Source organism: Vipera ursinii (assembly GCF_947247035.1).
Source record: "Vipera ursinii genome assembly, chromosome: 1".
Classification (NCBI taxonomy): Eukaryota; Metazoa; Chordata; class Lepidosauria; order Squamata; family Viperidae; genus Vipera; species Vipera ursinii.
The window spans coordinates 350886510-350906777 of NC_139512.1; the positions used below are offsets into that span (position 1 = coordinate 350886510).

The window sequence follows — 20268 nt, forward strand, 5'->3', positions numbered from 1 at the left end:
AGACCGACTCATAGCCTCTCGCTGCTCTTCTCTCTTCAGCCTCTACCGCGCCTGCACGTCAATCACTGGCCCCTGTGATCCTCCTCCCTTGACTTACTTGCCTCAAGGCATGGAGGTCTCAGCCTTTCCATCTGGGGCTGGCAGATGGCCCAGGCTCCACCTCTGTCCCTGGCTGCGACAGCTCCATTCCTTCGTCCCCATCGGAGCTTTCAGATGGCCCTGGCGCTGGGCCCAACGCCCACTCCTATGCTTCCCCCTCTGAGTCGGTCGCGGAGCTCTCTGGCGGGCGACAGGCCACAATACCCACGCACCCCATACCTGCTTACCTTAGGACCGCCGCAGCCAGGCCTCCCACACCCCGACACCTGTCGCGTCGCTGCCTGAGTTCTGCGGCCACTTGTGGCCGCACGCCACATGGTGCATCACAGGAGGCTGCATGGCTCGTTGCGTCACTGCCGCCACTTGCGGCCCCGGTGCGACGAGCCACTTGGTGTCCTGCTGCAAGTGGCACCGGCACGACGAGCTACGTCCTGCGAGCGGTGTGAGGAGGCACGCGGCCTGCCGTGAGTGGCGGCAGCACTGCGACGCGCCACGTGGCGTGCAGCTGCAAGCGGCTGCAGAAGAATTCAGGCAGCGGCGCGACAGTTGTCGGGGCGTGGGAAGCCTAACTGCAGTGGTCCTAAGGTAAGCGGGTAAGACATCCCCTAAAAATAAGACCCGGTCCCTCTTTTGAAGGCAAAAAAATATATATACGTAAGACTGGGTTTTATTTTCGGGGAAAGACATTAATCAGCATTGATTATATCTTGTAGGAAACGATTTGAACACCAGCAGAAGGTTTTGGAGGAAGAAAGAAAAAGGCGGCAGTTTGAAGAGCAGAAGCAAAAGCTACGGCTTTTAAGCAGCGTAAAGCCAAAGGTACGCGGTGGCAAATTTATTCAGTGGCAAGCCACTTGGATTTAAATTAATTTCTGTTAGGAGGGAAATTCAAACAATAAATACAATTTTTAAAAAAACCAATACCAGTGTTTCAACAAAACAGTATGGGATAGTCCTTGACTCGCCACCATTCAGTTAGCAACCTTTTGAAGTTACAACAGCACTGGGGGGAAAAGTGACTTACGACTAGACCTTGCACTTATGACCATCACAATGGTCTTGTGATTAGAATTCAGGCCCTTGGCAACCAGCATGTGTTTAAAACGCTTGCAGCATCTGGGGGATCGTGTGATCTCCATTTGCAACTTTCCCAGCTGGTTTCCAAAGAGCAAAGTCAACGTCCACATGATTCACTTAACAACTGCAGTGATTAGCTTAATTGGGGGGGGGGGAAATCTTGTAAAATTGGGTGTGACTGACTTGACCACAGTGGAAATTCTGATTCCAATTCTGCTCATAGGTTGGGGACTATCTGTTTTACCAAGATATAAAATGGTAAGTTGCTTTGAGATAAAAAGGGTTTTTCATGCACCGGAAACAAATTCCTTGTGTGTCCAACCACAGTTGGCCAATAAAGAATTCTGTTCTAATCTATTTTGCTCGTTCTAATTTTCCTTGAGGAATTCCACCATGTGGAAATAGTGTGCTTTGTTTTTGCCAAGTGATAAATGTTATCAGGCTTTCTAAAGTAGCTGAAAATTCTGTTAAAAGAGTTCTTTCATAACAGTAATCTCAATCATAATCCTAATGTCAATTTGTTTTCAGATGGGTGAAAAAAGCAGAGATGATGCCCTGGAAGCTATTAAAGGGAACCTCGATGGATTTTCCAGAGATGCTAAACTGCATCCCACACCAACTGCTCATCCCAAAAATGCAGGTATTCAACTTGGAGACAAGATCTTGAAATAAAAAAAAAACACCGCATGCACTTTAGGATTACACAGAAACTTTTGGAGAAATCTACCCAAAAGAAGCATTCTGTGTTAGAAGCATTCTAACACCCTTTTGGGTCATGAGCGGAAGAACTTTACTTAATTTTAATTGAATTAGCATCCCACCCCTATTAAATGATAGCCAAATTATGTTCAGTTGATTGAGCATGTGTGCACTTCGAAGCCTAGCAGCCTTTTCAAAAACCTTAAGCTGCATCGGTATAAATTGTAGTTGCAGATTCTCATCTTTTAAGCGCATCAAATTACTGGTTGTGGCCAAACTAATGTCCTCAAGATTTTTTCTTTTTCTTTTTACGACCCTGTAGTCCCTTGATTTGGGGGTGTGGTCAGGGCAACTGGGTGGAGCTGAGAGTTTACCAGCCGGATGCCCTTCCTGATGCCTACGTAGAGTTTGTAGCAGATATTTTCTCTTCGCACCCTGAGAGAGAAACATCTTCCACTACACTTAGGATTGAACTCTCAACCTTCTTAGTGGGAGGCGAGCATCTTCACCACTAGGCCACCATGTCTGCTAATGTCCTCAAGAAAATAAAATGGCTATAAAAATAAAGCGGGCATGGGAAAATAAAGATTTTTATCGCCTGTGCATCAGTGACAGCCAAGGGCAGCTGGGATCCTTCTGGGTAAATTCTCCGCTTTCTAAAAGATTTGATCCCACTTTTCTCCCTGGCAGGGAACTCAGTTGTAAATGTGCCATCTAAGTGATAAAAGTCCTCTGTGCTCTCCTCAGCATTTTAAGTAGAGCCATTTGAATCGAATTATGTTAATGCTTATAAAAAGCAGGAATGGGGACTATAGAGAGGAAACAGCTCCTTCTCCCTTTCGCCTCTTGCTGAAAAAACAGGATTTTTTTTCCTCTTTACAATGTGAAGTTCAGAAGCCACTTAGCTCTTCAGCAGGACAAGCAAGTAATACCCTAAAATTGTGGGGTTTTGCATTGCCCGATATATATTTAGGCTCATTTTCCTCCAGGGGTTTCCATCTCGTGTGTATGTACATGTCTGTGTTCATTCCATTTCACAGATCACCCCACACCATCTCATTCTACCGTGTCTGTCTCCCAAACTACCGCCTTTCTTGACGATGAGGAGTTTAGTGACTTTATTCAGGGACCTGTCGAAACCCCACCATTTGTGCCTCCAGCCTCCTCCCAGCCTTTTCAGTCTCGTCGTCCTGCTTCGCAAGCTGGGCAGTGGCTTTCAGAGAAGGCCGCGGCCCACCCTCTCCCTCCAGCCCCGTTTCCTGTAACCTCCATCCTCCAGGGCGCTGTGGGACCAGTACCCTATTTCTCTCCTTCTCCGGCTTCACAAAACACTCAGAAAACAGGTAACACGCCGTGTCTTTCGTGGAATAAAATATACAGGTGGTCCCAGCCTTAAACAACCGTTTCGTTTAGTGACTATTTGAAGTTAACAACCATGACGACAAAATAATAACATTTCCACACAACTGTTGCAGCATCCCCGTGGTCACGTGATCAAAATTTGGATGCTTGGCAGCTGGTTTGTATTTTTTTTTTTTATTTATTTTAATCCCATTTATATCCCGCCCTTCTCCGAAGACTCAGGGCGGCTTACAATCTAAGCACAAATCAATGTGCTTAGCAATAGCCTTCATTCTATGTATATGCCTGCTTATTAAGGCTTTCGGGGGGCCCCAAGCGGCATTATTACAAAGTCAGCTTATTGCCCCCAACAATCTGGGTCCTCATTTTACCTACCTGGGAAGGATGGAAGGCTGAGTCAACCTTGAGCCTGGTGGGACTCGAACCTGCACTAATTGCAGGCAGCTGGTGTTACTTAAGGAGGCATTAGCCCACTGCTCCACTAAGGCTCTTTATGACGGTTGCAACGTTCCTGGGTCACATGATTCCCCATTTGCACACTTCCAGCCTGTTTGCCACAAGCAAAGTCAACGGGGGCAGGCTGGATTGGATTGATTCACTTAACAACCAACAAGCAAAAAAAGGTCATGGAATCGGATGCAACTCACTTAACCACCTTGCTTAGTAATGGAAATCCTTGTCCCAGTTTCTGATCATAAGTCAAAGACTACTTGCATAGATGGAGGTGCCTCTTGGTATAGCCCTTAATGTAGGAGCAGAAAATATATTTTTTCTTGCTCTGTCTAATCCTGAATTCTAGGAGAGAAATAGCAGCCCTAATAAATAAATCAGCACCAAAATTTTGCGGAAAGGACAGCCGCTATAGCCAAGTGATGTATATAAATATATATATCAAGGCATTTGACAAACATTTCTGACCAGATAGCGCATAAAGAAAGAAACTGTAGCATTTTCAGATCAGAAAAGCAGAACTTATATTTTATTTATTTTATTATTTTATTTTATTTTATTTTATTATTAATTTATTTTATTTATTTTATTTTATTATTATTTTATTATTTTATTTTATTTTATTATTTTACTCTGTGGTAAGATGAGCGGCCAGTGAATTTTATAAATAAAATAAAATACATTTTATTATTTTATTTATCAAATTTACGTGACTGCCCATCTCATGAAAAGCAACTCCGGCCAGTAGACAACCACCAGATAAAATGACACATATATCAACCAATCATAAAAGCATAAAAATCAATGTTAAAAACCCCAGACAAAGAGAGAATGATTAATATCCACCTCAATGGAGCCAAGCATCTCCATTTCCTTGGCACCCCCAGGCCTTCTTACAATTTAAATTGTTCTAGTAGATTTAAATTTAATTTACATTTACAATTTAACAGTTTACAATTTAAAGCTTTCTGGTTCATTTAAAAACAATCAGGCCAAATTTGCATATGGGAAGTGTTGGATTAGTCTCATTTACAGTCCGTTACTTTCAGAATGTAAGAAATTATCTTAATATTTTTTTTAAAGGGTAATGCATCACTTGTCCCTTTTCTTGTCCTGCTGAATTCTGGGTATGCTTAGTACGGGTCGTACTTAACTTACAACTAGTCCCTTAGCGACCATTAAAAGTTACAACAGACATTCCTAGGGGTGCTTATGACCCAGTTCCAGAATTCCAGCATGACTGCATGTTGGACACTCAGCAACCAGCCTGCATTTACATTTACATTTGCAGCGTCCTGTTTATGACATTTTTGCCCAAAACTGGCATTTACCTCCAGTTTTTGGCAGGACCGGCTCACAGCGGTTCACTTAACAACCGCTGCAAAAAATGTCGTAAAATTGGTTTCACTTACTTTATTTCTTTAAAAAAAATTTTTATTAGTTTATAATATAAAATACAAAAATACAAAAGAAAACAGTAGGAAAATAAGGGAGAGAGAAAGGAAGGGGAAAGAGTAGATCAGAAGGGGGGGGGAGAAAAGTCATTGACTTCCGACTCTCTTTGGTGCAGTAGAATAAGATAATAGCATCAAACCTCAACTTTTTCCTTTTACATAGCAGTATAAATTAGCCATTTCTACAAACCTGTCTAACCGGTAAAACCCAAAATCAAGATTTCATTTTTTTCCACCTCAAAAACACAAAAGTCCAGAAGCGGTTTCCAAGTAGAAACAAAAGCAATTGTGTCTTATTGTTTTTCCCTTTGATCAAAGCAGTCGATGTCTCCATCTCTGCTAACTCCGTCAACTTTTGCCGCGTGAAAGTGGTTTCGCTTTATGACCCTCGTGACTTAAAGTCAGGGGCTGCCCCAAAGAAGAGGCAGTCAAGCTATTCTCCCAAGCACCTGAAAGCAGGACAAGAAGCAACGGATGGAAACTAGTCAAGGAGAGAAGCAACCTAGAACTAAGGAGAAATTTCCTGACAGTTAGAACAATTAATCAGTGGAACAACCTGCCTCCAGAAGCTATGAATGCTCCAACACTGGAGGCTTTTAAGAAGAGACTGGACAGCCATTTGCCTGAAATGGTATAGGGCAGGGGTCGGCAACCTCGGCTCTTTTATGACTCGTGGACTTCAACTCCCAGAATTCCTGAGCCAGCTATGCTGGCTCAGGAATTCTGGGAGTTGAAGTCCACGAGTCATAAAAGAGCCGAGGTTGCCGACCCCTGGTATAGGGTTTCCTGCCTGAGCAGGGGGTTGGACTAGATGACCTCCAAGGTCCCTTCCAACTTTATATTATATTATTATTATTAAGTTCAGGACGGGCAAGCTCCATTAGTGTCCTAAGTCAAGGACTCCCTCTCTGTATTGGTAGAATCTCTTGCCATGCAGAATCTGAAAGAAGCCCTACAAATAAGGACTGGTGTGACGCAGTAACAATCGGCCTCTTCGAGAATTGTTCCTTGAGCCACACACCAGTTCCTTATTTCTAGGGCTGTTGGGTGCGTTTGTGTTTTCCCCCTTTTGCCTGTGGGATTTAAGAATGGGATAAAGCTCTGGACTGAAGTGCAATTTAGCAAGTGCGTCTAATTCCTCCTTTTATTCACTCCAGGCCGTTACTTAGAAGACAAGCCCTTGGCAACTTGCGGGTTGAGTGAATTTGGGCAAATCAAACATAAGGCGCCTGAGGTTGAGCCCAATGCTGCCGCTTCAGCTGTAAACAGCCCTGGTCCCCAGTTAGCAGCCAGTGGCAGGGAGTCCCTAGGGGCACTTCCCAAGGGACCCCCTAGTCCAGAGGCAAACAAGGCTTCAGACCAAAAGCTGCCAGTTCAAGAGTGCGGTGAGCAAATCTGTTGTTTTCAGCCAGATGGATGCTGCTTCACTGTTCTAACCCCTTAAGGTGAATGCTGGGTAATTTTGCTCTGAATCCCTGCTTGTATAATAACAATGAAGCATCTTTTATCCTGACTTACCACGTAATACAGTATTGGTTCTTAACCAGCTTTTTGCATGAGTTTTGAGCCTGTTCTCTTTTCCAAGCAAAACATTCTCCTCCTCCACCACCTCCTCCTCCTCCTCCTCCTCCTCCTCCTCCTCCTCCTCCTCCTCCTCCTCCTCCCTGTCATTCACTTCCCCAAGGAGAATTGGCCCTCATTTCCTCTAAGCAACTTTCTCCAACTTGCCACTTTACAGACGTGCTAGGACTACGACTCCCAGAATTCCAACCCTCTAACTTCTTGTGGGTGCCAGTTTGGTGGAGATGGCCTAACAGTGAGGCAGGCTTGAAGGAGGGAGTAGGTGTTATAGTTGAGAAAAGTGAAGGCTTCATCTTGTAGTATGTACCTTATACATAGAAGTGACGAGACACCCAAGTTGGAAAGGTCACCTACTGCAGGGGTAGGCATGGCTGGCTCAGGAATTCTGGGAGATGAAGTCCACGAGTCATAAAAGAGCCAAGGTTGCCTACCCCTGATTCCTAGTGCTACTAACTGGGATTAGTCTCTCCAGTGGTGCATAAAAACTTCCTTCCTTCCTTCCTTCCTTCCTTCCTTCCTTCCTTCCTTCCTTCCTTCCTTCCTTCCTTCCTTCCTTCCTTCCTTCCTTCCTTCCTTCCTTCCTTCCTTCCTATAATCTAAAGTTGCCAATTTCTTCTGCTTAAAGGACTGCTCAGTTTTAAGATTAAAAAGGAAAACCTAAGAACAGATGGGACGCGGTGGCTCAGTGGGTTAGGACCCTAAGCTTGTCGATCAGAAGGTCGGCAGTTTGGCGGGTCGAATCCCGAGTGCCGCGTAGCAGAGTGAGCGCCTGTTACTTGTCCCAGCTTCTGCCAACCTAGCAGTTCGAAAGCACGTAGAAAAATGCAAGTAGAAAAATAGGGACCATTACGGTGGGAAGGTAACAGCGTTCCGTGCGCCTTTGGCGTCTAGTCACGCCGGTCACATGACCACGGAGATGTCCTCGGACAAGCGCTGGCTCTTCGGCTTTGAAACGGAGATGAGCACCGGCCCCTAGAGTTGGAAACGACTAGCACGCATGTGTGGGGGAACCTTTACCTTTACCTTAAGAACAGATAGGAGCTTGATGCTGCTGGTTAGCCTTAGCAGCAGTTGGGCAGCAGGCTTAACCACCTGCTGAACGATCACCCATTTGCATCTTTTTATTTTTATTTTCATCATATTTGTACGATGGCCCGTCTTACCAGAGTGGAGGGCGTACCACAGTTTTGCAAGTTGCTCATTCTATATCCATTTTGATGACCTTTTCACCCACACCTATACCGTACGTCAGCATTAACACCTGCAAAGTTTGTGCCATTTGGTGCCCTCCTGTTTTCTTTGGTCATGCGTAAGCTGTTAACCTAAGTGTAGCTCAGTTTCTAATCCTATTTAAGCACATTTACAAAAGCATCAGCAGGGGTATTTCTACTTATTTTAGGTACTTAAACTGCTAAATGGATTTTTGTGCTTGCTTTTTGAGGTGGTGGTTCATCTCCCCAAGAGTGTTTTGCAGAAAGTTACAGCTGTTGCCCTTTGCTCCAGAGCTCTGATTTGAATGCAAAAACACCTGCTTGCTTTTCTTGAACCAATCACTTTTTATTTCTTGAACTATCTTTGGAGAGCTGATTCCTTTCTTTGAGCTACTCTGATAGAAGTGTCCCAAATGAGTCATTTGTTTTAGCTATTTTCTAACTATCTGTCTTTTTGTGTCTCTGTGTGTGTGTCCTTAGGTGCTGGAGTTTTTCCTTCACAAGATCCAATTCAGCAAATAATGCCTCCATGGATTTACAATGATAATTTAGTTCCAGGTAATAGTTAATAAAATGATGACGATGAACATTATATATAATTTCATTGTCATGTTATTATCAGCTCTTTTTCTTCTTGTGCTTTACATGATTGACAGAGTACCGTGTTAAATTTTGATCAGGCAACATTGACTTTTAATTTGGATCCTGTTGTCTAGGTTGTTATTTAGAAGGATTTTTTTTAAAAAAAGCCAACGTGGTTAAGGCACCAGGGTACAAACCAGGGAACTGTGAGTTCTAGTCCCGTCTTAGGCTGAAAGCCAGCTGGGTGGCCTTAGGCCAGTCACTTTCTCTCAGCCCTAGGAAGAAGACAGTGGCAAACTACTCACGAAAAACCTTGCCAAGAAAATTGCAGGGTCTTATCCAGGCAGTTACTAGGAGTCAAAGCTGACTTGAAGGTGCATGCACATTTATGAACATGAACATGAACTGCGCTCTCTCTCTCTCTCTCTCTCTCTCTCTCTCTCTCTCTCTCTCTCTCTCTCTCTCTCTCTCTCTCTCTCTCTCTCTCACACACACACACACACACACACACCACAATCGCAGCTATCCTTTCAGAAGCAGTTAGTGAAATTTAGTAAGAGGCAAATTCCATTCTCATTTAAGGAAAGTGACCTCTTCAGAGCAGTTCAGTTTTGTTGATTGAATTCCTAATCTTTGCCAGTTTGGTCTAGGGCAGAGGTCCCCAGCCCCCAGGTCTGTGGACCGACACCGGGCCACGGCATGCCAGAAACCAGGGCGCGCAAACAAGCAAAGCCCCATCCATGGGATGCAGGCAGCACACGAAACCACTTCCCGCTCCAGTCCATGGAAAAACGTCTCTCCAAAAAACCAGTCCCTGGTGCCCAAGGTTGAGGGGCCGCTGGTGTACGGGTTAAGGCATAATCGTAAGCCCAGCCTTAGCAGTGAAAGCCAGCCGAGTGACTTTTTCAGTCTTTCTCAGCCCAACTCGCCTCCCAGGGTTGTCGTGGGGAAAATAAGAGTCAGAAGGAGCACTAGACATACTCTTCGCCTTTATTAAAATAATAAAGGTGGGATATAAATTAAATAAATAAACTCAAGTTAATGTTTGTGGGCAGAAAAGGCACAGCCTTTTGAAATTTGCTTGAATTTTTCAGTATTTAATCTCTTGGACCAATTCTTTCCTTCACAGATCTTTATAAGAAGATTCTTGAAACCACCATGACACCATCCGGGATAGATACCGGCAAACTCTATCCAATTCTGATGTCCTCTGGGCTTCCCAGAGAAACCCTTGGACAAATTTGGGCCTTAGCCAATCGCACCACTCCAGGGAAGCTGATAAAAGAGGAACTCTACACTGTTTTGGCTATGATTGCACTAACTCAGGTAAGAATAAGAATCAAAGATAAAACGGGCGGGGAGGGGCAGGAGAGGACTCCTTATGACTTGTCAGTCTAGGACAGGGGTAGGCAACCTTGGCTCTTTTATGACTCATGGACTTCAACTCCCAGAATTCCTGAGGCAGCATGGCTCAGCATGGAAACCTCTCCCTTTCTCCTCAGCGTGGCTGGCTCAGGAATTCTGGGAGTTGAAGTCCACGAGTCATAAAAGAGCCAAGGTTGCCTACCCCTGGTCTAGGAGCAGGGTTACTGCAAATACAGATACTTCTCGACTTACAACAGTTCATTTAGTGACTGTTTGAAGTTATAACGACACTGGAAAAGGTGAGGTATGATTGTTTTCCACCCTTGCAACCCTTGCAGCATCCCCGTGCCTGCATGACAAAATTCAGACGGCTTGGCAACTGACTCATATTTATGACAGTTGCAGTGTCCCAGGGTCATGGGATCCCCTTTTGCGACCTTCTGACAAAGTCAATGGGGAAGCCAGATTCACTTAACAACCGGGTTACTAACTTTAATAGCCCCAGTGATTCACTTAACAACTCTGACAAGAAAGGTTGTAAAATGGGGCAAAATTCACTGAACAAGTGTCTCACTTGGCAACAGAAATTTCGGGCTCAATTGTGGACCTAAGCCGAGGACTATCTGTACTCCTAGCGTTTACGGTATCTTCAGTTAAGATTGTCAGAATTTCCCTGTGGAACATGAAAGGGTAATGGAGATGTAAAACGCGTGTAATCCGAGGAGCCATCTCACCTTAATGGGACTAGCCCACAGGTCTGCAACCTGCGGCTCCGGAGCTGCATGCGGCTCTTTCAGCCATCTCCTGCGGCTCCCAGTCTTCAGCTATGTGTAGTCCAAAAAAAAAAAAGTGGGACTAAAAAAGTTCAACCAATCAATTCACATATGCAGGGTAGGTGCATATCTCACCTTGGCTCCACTCTTCAAACCCTGTTCTGCGCATGTGTGCATGTACGCGCATGCGCACACAATTTTTGCGGCTCCCAGTTTTTCCTTTTGTGAGGGAACCAGTTCCGAGTGGCTGTTTCACTGTTTCAGGTTGCTGACCCCTGCACTAGCCTGTCCAACTCGTTTCGGCAAAAAAGGGACTGCTTCGGATCCCATCTGTTGTTACCCAATCAGCCACCTCCACTGTGCTGTTCCCCCCATTGGGGCACCGGGCACAGCCCTTCGTGGCCTGGGTCCAGGTTACTTGAGGGACCGTCTCACCCCATTGGGATCGGCCTGTCACACTCATGCCAGCAGAGGAGGCAGAGCCAGATTGTTAGGCCCCTATGAAAGGATAAGGAAGTTGGGGTCAGTCTCACATCAGGGAGGGGGCAAGATGTTCCAGAGGGTTAGGAGCAACAGGGTTGACGGGATCCACAGCATGCCTCCTCTGAGTAGGATGGGCCAATCCCGGTGGGGTGAGATGATCCCTCAAGTGACCTGGACCCATGCCACGAAGGGCTTTAAAGCGGTCACCGCTGCCTCACATAGATATCAGTATCTACAGATAGCAATAGCACTCAGATTTCTATACCGCTTCACAGTGCTTCACAGCCCTCTTTAAGCGGCTTACAGAGTCAGCCTATGGCCCCCAACAGTCTGAGTCCTCATTTTACGGACCTTGGAAGGATGGAAGGCTGAGTCAAACTTGAGCCGGTGAGACTTAAACTGCCAAACTGCTGGCAGCCTGGAGTCAAGCAGAAGTAGCCTGCCGTCTTGCATTCTAACCACTGCACCATCTACACAGATATAGATGCTGCCTAAGTCTGTCATTTTTAAAATACCATCCAAAAGCGAAAACAGCAACATAAAAATAATAAAAATAACCTGGATAACTACAGCTACATAGCAAAAAATCTCATTCTAGGGAGAGAAAAATGGCGTCCTCCGTCAAGGCTTGTGTTAAAGTCTCATATCAGATTTTTTTTTTTTGCTTATGAATCGGGGGTGTAATATCCTAAAATTAGAGCAAGGGTACATAAATTTGCAGAGGTAACAATCATCAGTATTACTGTAACTTGTTTTTCCTGGGGTGCAGGGGGAAGGAAGCACAAGTCATGGGAAGTAACTTAAATCATTTTGTGAGTGAAACCCACTAGTGGGCAAAAACTGGAACAAGAGCCTCCACTCTACCACTGGATGTGAAAACTGCTCCCACCCTTTAGGCCAGGGGTCACCAACCCCCGGTTTGTGGACCAGTACCGGGCCAAGGCCTGCCAGCAACCGGTCCGCACAAACAAGCAAAGCCCCGTCCGCGGGATGCAGGCAGCTTTAAGCCTTTCAGAAGGGTATCAAAACTTGATTTTGCTGGTTGGCTCGGGGCTTTAACGGAGGTGCTCACCATTGGAGTTGGCTGACTTGGTAAGAAGACCTCATCCCCATCCCATCCATCTTTTGATCCTGCTTTTGGTATACTGTAGTTCTATCATTATAATCCAGAGGCCTTCCAATTTGGCAACTTTAAGACTTGTGGACTTCAACTCCCAGAATTCCTCAGCCAGCCCTGAGGAGTTGAAATCCACAAGTCTTAAAGTTGCCAAGTTTGAAGACCCCTGACTTTAATTATTATTTTTTTACTTATTTTATAACTCATAAGCCCATCCAGAGTCACCTTATAGGGGAAATGGGTGACATAACAATGTAATAAACAAGTAAATAGTTTTTACTGCATTACAGGCGGTCCTTGACTTACAATCGTAATTGTGCCTGGCAATTATGGTGAGAAACCGTGCTGGTTGTTAAAGCGGAATATCATGTGACCTGACCCAATTTTACGACTGTTTTTGCAGCAGCTGCTAAGCAAACGCCTTGGTTGTTAAACAACCACCGCAGTTGTTAAGCAAAGCTGTTGTTCGCTATGGAGCAGGTTTTGCCAGAACCCGAAAGTACACACCGATTTCTAGCAGAAATGTAAATTGTGGTCATGTGATCCACAGCAAACAGCCATTAATGCAGGACAGTTGCTGAGCAGGCAAAATGTGGTCACGTGACCGGGGTGTGTGTGACGTCTGGATTCTAAGGTGCCACCATAACTTTGAACAGTGGCCAAACAACCAGTCATAAGTCGAGGACTACTTGTAATTCATTTTCTGGGTTTCACAGCATGCTGCAATAAACTAGCCAAGCTGCTTTACACAACACATTCAACCAAAACTAAAATTATCACCAGTTAAGTTTTACATGGTGTGCAAATGCTTTAACTGACTCGGCTGTGTGGACACTCTGTTTTCTGTTGTTTTTTTCCCCCTTCCTACAGAGAGGAGTTCCAGCCATGAGCCCTGAAGGTTTAAATCAGTTTCCTTCTGCCCCCATCCCTTCCTTAAGTGGGCTTCAGATGGCCATCCCTGTCACAGTGAGCCAACAGCCTTTGATGCCTCCTGGGCCACCGGTTTCCATGCCTCTGAGTATAGGACCAACATTGGTGGGGATCAACATGGCGGCACCAGTGGGTGCAGCCACCACACAGGCTTCCAACAGTTTCATCCAACCTTTCCCTACAAACCAGGTTAGTGCTGACATACAGTATTCCCTGTCATAGGGTATCCTTACTCGTGGTTTAAAACAGCTTGTTCTTTTAGCTTCTTACTTTCAGCCATGGAATTCAAGCATCTGTCTGAAAATATTACCTAGACCATGGTGTGGTCAAAGCTCCTGAAGGAAGGACAGAAAGCAACGGATGGAAACTAATCAAGGAGAGAAGCAACCTAGAACTAAGGGGAAATTTCCTGAAAGTGAAAACAATTAACCAGTGGACCGACTTGCCTCCAGAAGTTGTGGGAGCTCCATCACTGGAAGTTTTTAAGAAGGGATTGGGCAACCATTCGTCTGAAATGGTATAGGGTTTCCTGCTTGAGTAGGGGGTTGGACTAGAAGACCTCCAAGGTCCCTTCCAACTCTGTTATGCTATATGGCAGCTTTATGACCTGTGGACTTCAACTCCTAGAATTCCTGAGCCAGCTATGCTTATGATACCAGTTCAGATATAGTTATTTATTATTATGTTTTCATTATTTTGTATGCTTCCCATAGAATTCTGGGAGTTGAAGTCCACAGTTCGTAAAGTTGCTATACTTACCCACCCCGGTCTAGACCAATTACTCTGGAGCAACTGATTAAAAGAAAGGGAGAGACAGACTCGTGCAGAATATGACAGTGGAGGAGTTTATCAGTCATATAGATTCATGAACTAAAAATGAAAATAATTTTTTTCCAGTATATATAAACAACAGAGCTTTCAAGTTTTATTTGGGAGAAATGAAATGCACCTCTTGTCAATTGGAAAAAGTTGCTCAATTGAGTGTTGTTTTGGTCTGTAAGAGCCTAAATGAGAGCAGAGGTCATGATCCTCCCCATGTTAGGGCTCCAGTGCCCATCAGCCTCAAGACAGCATGGCCAAAGTTTAGTATCCAGCAACATCTGAGACAGACATGTCAAACACAAGGCCCGGGGGCCAGATCCGGCCCGCTAAGTGGTTTCACGTGGCCCACGAAGCCATCCTGGAAACAGTGAGGGAACGGCCCCCACTGCCTTGGCCCTGGCCCAGAGACCCTCCTCCTGCCAGAGACCCTCAGATCTGTCCCACTCCTGCCCAGGCCCCCATAGGCACCCTTGATGCAAACGATGCAGAGCTGGCCACGCCCACCCAGTAGGCCATACGCACTCTAGCCACGCCCACCCAGTAGGCCACGCCCACCCTGGCCACACCCACCCGGCCCCTTGAGGGCAACCGCAATGCTGATGCGGCCCTCCATGAAATTGAGTTTGACACCCCTGATCTGAGATCTTTCTTTCAGATCTTCTGCTCCTACAGAACGAATTGAAACTCCAGGGAAAACTGGATCACATAAGCCTGTCTAGTTGTTGAGCTTGACTCGGTAGAGTCCTCATCACAGCTGAAGCAGGAAACAACCAGAGATGGGATTTTCAACTTTGTTTTGTGTAATTTATTTTTACCTATCAAGATATATAACTTTTGATTTTAAACTTTTTAATCATTCACTGCAAAATTTCTGGGTACTTCACATTGTACCAATAGAAAAGAATATTTGTAGCTCAGGGTTGAATTGTAGGATCCTTGTTGCTCTCTGAGCTTAGCTGTTTTCTTGCAGGTGTTTCATTACTTCACACTTAATATTCACACTTCATATTGTTTTATTGCACAGGTAGTCCTCAACTTATGACCACAATTGAGCCCAAAATTTCAGTTGCTAAGCTGAGCCTTGGTGGAGCAGTGGGCTAATGCCTCCTTAAGTAACACCAGCTGCCTGCAATTAGTGCAGGTTCGCGTCCCACCAGGCTCAAGGTTGACTCAGCCTTCCATCCTTCCGAGGTAGGTAAAATGAGGACCCAGATTGTTGGGGGCAATTAAGCTGACTTTGTAATAATGCCGCTTGGGGGGGGTGTGAAAGCCCTAATAAGCAGGCATATATATAGAATGAAGGCTACTGCTAAGCTTGTAAGCCGCCCTGAGTCTTCGGAGAAGGGCGGGATATAAATGGAATTAAAATTAAAAAAAATAAGAGCGGTTAAGTGAGTTTTGCCCCTTTTTTGCGACAGGTGTTAAGTGAATCATTGCAGTTGTTAAGTGAATCATGTGGTCATTAAATGAATCCAGCTTCCCCAATTGACTGCTTGTCAGAAGCCCGCTGGGAAATTTACACATGGTGATCACATGACCCCAGGATGCTGCAACCATCGTAGATACATGTTGGTTGCCAAGCACCCAAATTTTGATTACATGACCCTGGGGGTGCTGCAATGGTCATAAGTGTGAAGAACGATCATAAGTCACTTTTTCCAGTGTTGTTTTAACTTCAAACGGTCACTAAAGGGTTGTAAGTTGAGGACTACTTGTATATTTATACTGAAGCAAGGTAGCACAAATCATGGCCAATAAAATAGTCATTACTACAGAAAGTGTAAATAAAAGAATAAGATAGATGGATAGGATAAGATAAGATAAGATAAGATAAGATAAGATAAGATAAGATAAGATAAGATAAGATATAGATAGATATAGATAGATAAATAGATAAATGATAGAATAGCTATAAATAGATATAGATAGAAAGATAGATATAGATAAACTAGAGATTGATGATAGAGATAGAAAGATATATAAATAGATATAGATAGACAGATAGACAGATGATGCATAATAGATAGATATAAATAGAAAGATATAGATAGATAAATATAACTAGAGATAGATGATAAGATGGATGGATGGATGAACGGACAGACCGACAGACAAATGATAGATATAAGATGATAGAGAAAGAAAGGAAAGGAAGGAAGGAAGGAAGGAAGCAAGGAAGGAAGGAAGGAAGGAAAGAAAAATATTAGATGGATGGATGACTTTTGTCATTTTTTTACTGTGGGCAAATTGGCACACATAAAAATGAAATTCTGTTGCACGGTCTCAAAAGTGTACACGTACATAACACATATAAACAGGGCTTTTTTTCTCATAGAACGCTCAGAACGGAGTTCCGGCACCTTTTTTGGAAGGAACCCTGTAGGGTAGGCAAGGCGGGTTGTATGACATGTGTGAGTTCCGGCACCTTTTTCTTTTACAAAAAAAGCCCTGCATATAAATATACGTAGATACCTGCACCCTTACATATAAATACATATACATATTAATCACTGTCCGTCTTGAATACATAGTGAAAAGAAGACGCTTGAGAGTTCACAAAGTTGATATTGATACGGAACGAAACTGTGACTGAATCTGGATGTTCTGCTTCGGGTACCATGAAGCCCCCTCCTCCCAGAAGGGAAGAAGGAAAACAGGTCGTGAAGAGGATGTGTAGCGTCCCAGAGAATCCTACGGACCCTGCTCAAGCATCTCTTATACGCTATGTCCTGGATGGGAGGGAGGGAACTGCCAATAATATTATCTGCCATCCTCACCACTTTCTGCACCTCCTTCCTGTCTGAAGCAATGATGCTTCCAAACCAGGCAGTAACACAATATGATACGACACTGTCCTTCTATAGAAAGTGGTAAGGATAGGGGAAGGAATAAGGTTGTTCTCCTTTAAAAAAAAAAGACCTCTTCTGTCTCCTCCAAATCTAGGTCCCCAAAACAGATGATGATGACTTCCAAGAATTCCAGGAAGCGTCCAAGTCAGGGGGACTGGATGATAATTTTACGGATTTTCAAGGGGAAGTGTCTGGATCCAACAAAATGTTAGCAGCACAGCAGCGGAGCAGGTACAGGGATTTGTCACTCTCATATCATTATTTGTTTTTGCATAGCATTTTTTAGTATAAAGACAAGAAGATACAGACCAGGCCAGGATTTCTCAGCCTCAGCAACTTTAGGATGTGTGGACTTGAATTCCCAGAATCCCCAGTCAGCATGACACACATCCTAAAGTTGCTGAGACTGAGAAACACTGGACCAGGTTACTGTTTTCTGTTGCTCTTATGCCGTGTGCAGTATTCTCAGCTAATCAGAAGGATGGTAGCAGTCAGTTTTGGACTGACTGTTATTCCTGATAGTTAGAACAGTTAATCAGTGGCTGCCTCCAGAAGCTGTGAATGCTCCAACACTGGAAGTTTTTAAGAAGAGACTGGACAGCCTTGGTGGAGCAGTGGGCTAATGCCTCCTTAAGTAACACCAGCTGCCTGCAATTAGTGCAGGTTCGCATCCCACCAGGCTCAAGGTTGACTCGGCCTTCCATCCTTCCGAGGTAGGTAAAATGAGGACCCAGATTGTTGGGGGCAATTAAGCTGACTTTGTAATAATGCCGCTGGGGTGTGTGTGAAAGCCCTAATAAGCAGGCATATACATAGAATGAAGGCTACTGCTAAGCTTGTAAGCCGCCCTGAGTCTTTGGAGAAGGGCGGGATATAAATGGAATTAAAATTTTTAAAAAATTGTCTGAAATGGTATAGGGTTTCCTGCCTGAGCAGGGGGTTGGACTAGATGACCTCCAAGGTCCCTTCCAACTCATTCTATTCTATTCTATTCTATTCTATTCTATTCTATTCTATTCTATTCTATTCTATTCTATTTTCTCAGTAAAGATTCTACTCTACTCTATTCTGTTCTGTTCTATTCTCAAAGATTCCATTCCATTCCATGGACAAGTGTCACCCTAAGCAAAATATTGCAGTGCAGAGTGAGTCTGCATTTTTCCTGGGGATCTGTTTCCTCATTTCAAGTTTCCTTTTGGGTTTTTTTTTCATTACGCTTTCAACACTCAGTAACCCCTAAGTGTGCAGCGCATGACTCATGTACAACCAATTTAGTATTTGCTGCTAATCATCAAATCACATAAATAGGTTATTATTATTATTTTTTATTTAAGAACGTTTATATGGCCACCCAACACACTCTCAGTGACTCTGGGCAGCTTGTTCCCAGGGTCTGTGTGTGGGAGTGTGTACCGTATTTTCCGGCGTATAAGACGACTGGGCGTATAAGACGACCCCCCCCCCAACTTTTGAGGAGATTTTCATGGGTTAAAAAGTCGTCTTATACGCCGGAAAATACGGTAAATCTTTTATAATCTTTTTAGGGTTTCGTTTTTCTGCATACCATGGAGGTTTCCCAATCCTCACTCAGTATTCTATTTTTCCTCTTGGTTCAAAGCTACACTAGCGAACATGTAGCCAGGATATTTTTTTTCTATGTTTCTGTGAATGTTTGGTGGTGGTAGGAAACAACTCAAAAAAGCTGCCAGTTTACACCAATTGCTGTGGTAGGAACAACTCAGTTTACACCGATTCCAATCAGGCGGCCTCTATAAGCCATTAAAAGGATCTTCAAAAATTGCATGCATCCATCTTAAACTAGTGTTAAGCCTAAATTGAGGAGACATGAAGCTTTCCCAGAAAGATTTATGCTAAGTCCAGAACGCAAGGCTTAGCAGTTATGCTTTCCATTCCTCAACTGACAGGTGACATAGGATATAATTCTATTCAGTGTGGAACACAGGCGGTCCTCAAAATAGGACCCCAACTGGCCATTAGTCACATTTTTCAGTATTGTTGTAACCTCAAACGGTCACTAAACAAAAAAAAAACAGTTGTAACTTGAGGACTACCTGTAACTTCATTTCATCTCTCTCCTATCCTGCCTTCCCTCACTTGCTATTCTCAAGGTAACTAACAAAAGTGAGTAAAATAATATGCAGCTAAACCAGGGGTCGGCAACCTCGGCTCTTTTATGACTCGTGGACTTCAACTCCCAGAATTCCTGAGCCAGCTATGCTGGCTCAGGAATTCTGGGAGTTGAAGTCCACGAGTCATAAAAGAGCCGAAGTTGCCGACCCCTGAGCTAAACATTTCAGCAACACACAATAAGAATAAGAAAAGCATCTAAAGGAGCCTTAAAAATAACAGTGGTACATTGGAGGTGCTAAAAGGATTTAAAAGGCCTGAGGAAATAAAAACAAGGGGGGGGGAACGAAAAATGTTCTCCTGCTGTCTAACTAAACGTTAAGTGTTCATCTCTGAGCTTTGTAAATTGATGATTCCGATGCTTTTAAAAGCCTCAATAACATGGTCACGATCGTAATCATTATAGAAAATAACTGTGTTGATCTGAATGGCAGTCTAAATCAAATGAGTTGATATGTTTGTCAGAATTGGGGAAGAAAGTGTTTCATCTGGAACTGGTTCTAATCAATCTTTTTCTCAGGATTAATGCAATTGTTTAGCAAGATTAATTGCTTAAAAGGTTTTTCTTTGGGAGCGCTCCATGGAGGCCTGGTCAGTGATTAACAGTCTGATCCATGATAAAATAACAAGTTTGGAGATTCCACACAAACCGAGTCACATTTCCATTAAATGCCTTCAAGTGGAGTCATGGGAATTAGACTTCTTTTCTTGTTCAATTCACTGCTTATCCAAGCACAGGTAGTCCTTGACTTACAACAGTTCATTTAGTGACCATTTGAAGTCACAGTGGCACTGGGGGAAAAACGAACTTATGACCATTTTTCACACAGCTGTTGCAACATCCCCATGGCCACATGATCAAAATTCAGACATTTGACAAGTCATATTTATAACATTTGCTGTGGCCCTGGGGTCACATGATCACGTTTTGCGACCTTCTGGCAAGCAAAGTCAATGGGGAAGCCAGATTCCCTTAACAGCCGGGTCACTAACTTAACGGTGGCAGTGATTCACTTAACAGCTGTGGCAAGCAAGGTTGTAAAATGGGGCAAAGTTTATTTATTTATTTATTTTATTAGATTTATATACCGCCCTTTCCCGAAGGACTCAGGGCGGTTTACAGGGCATTTAAAAAACAGTCAATACAAACGTTAAAATAAATTAAAAGAGATTAAATAGAACCCTGAGAAAATTAAAACCCAGTTAAAATTAAAATTAAAAATGTTCTCAGCCTGGGCCAGAGAGCTCGAAGAGCCAGGTCTTCAG

At 43.9% G+C, this 20268-nt stretch overlaps 1 protein-coding gene across 1 annotated transcript in view; it reads left to right on the forward strand.

The window, feature by feature from the left end:
- Nucleotides 1–20268, forward strand: part of SYNRG (synergin gamma) — an 88198-nt gene that overhangs the window by 20910 nt on the left and 47020 nt on the right. Inside the window, 8 exon segments of the mRNA XM_083379652.1 lie at nucleotides 813–918; nucleotides 1705–1816; nucleotides 2916–3218; nucleotides 6299–6526; nucleotides 8414–8491; nucleotides 9645–9841; nucleotides 13124–13372; nucleotides 16949–17085. Of these exon segments, the coding sequence (XP_083235778.1) occupies nucleotides 813–918; nucleotides 1705–1816; nucleotides 2916–3218; nucleotides 6299–6526; nucleotides 8414–8491; nucleotides 9645–9841; nucleotides 13124–13372; nucleotides 16949–17085 (1410 nt within the window).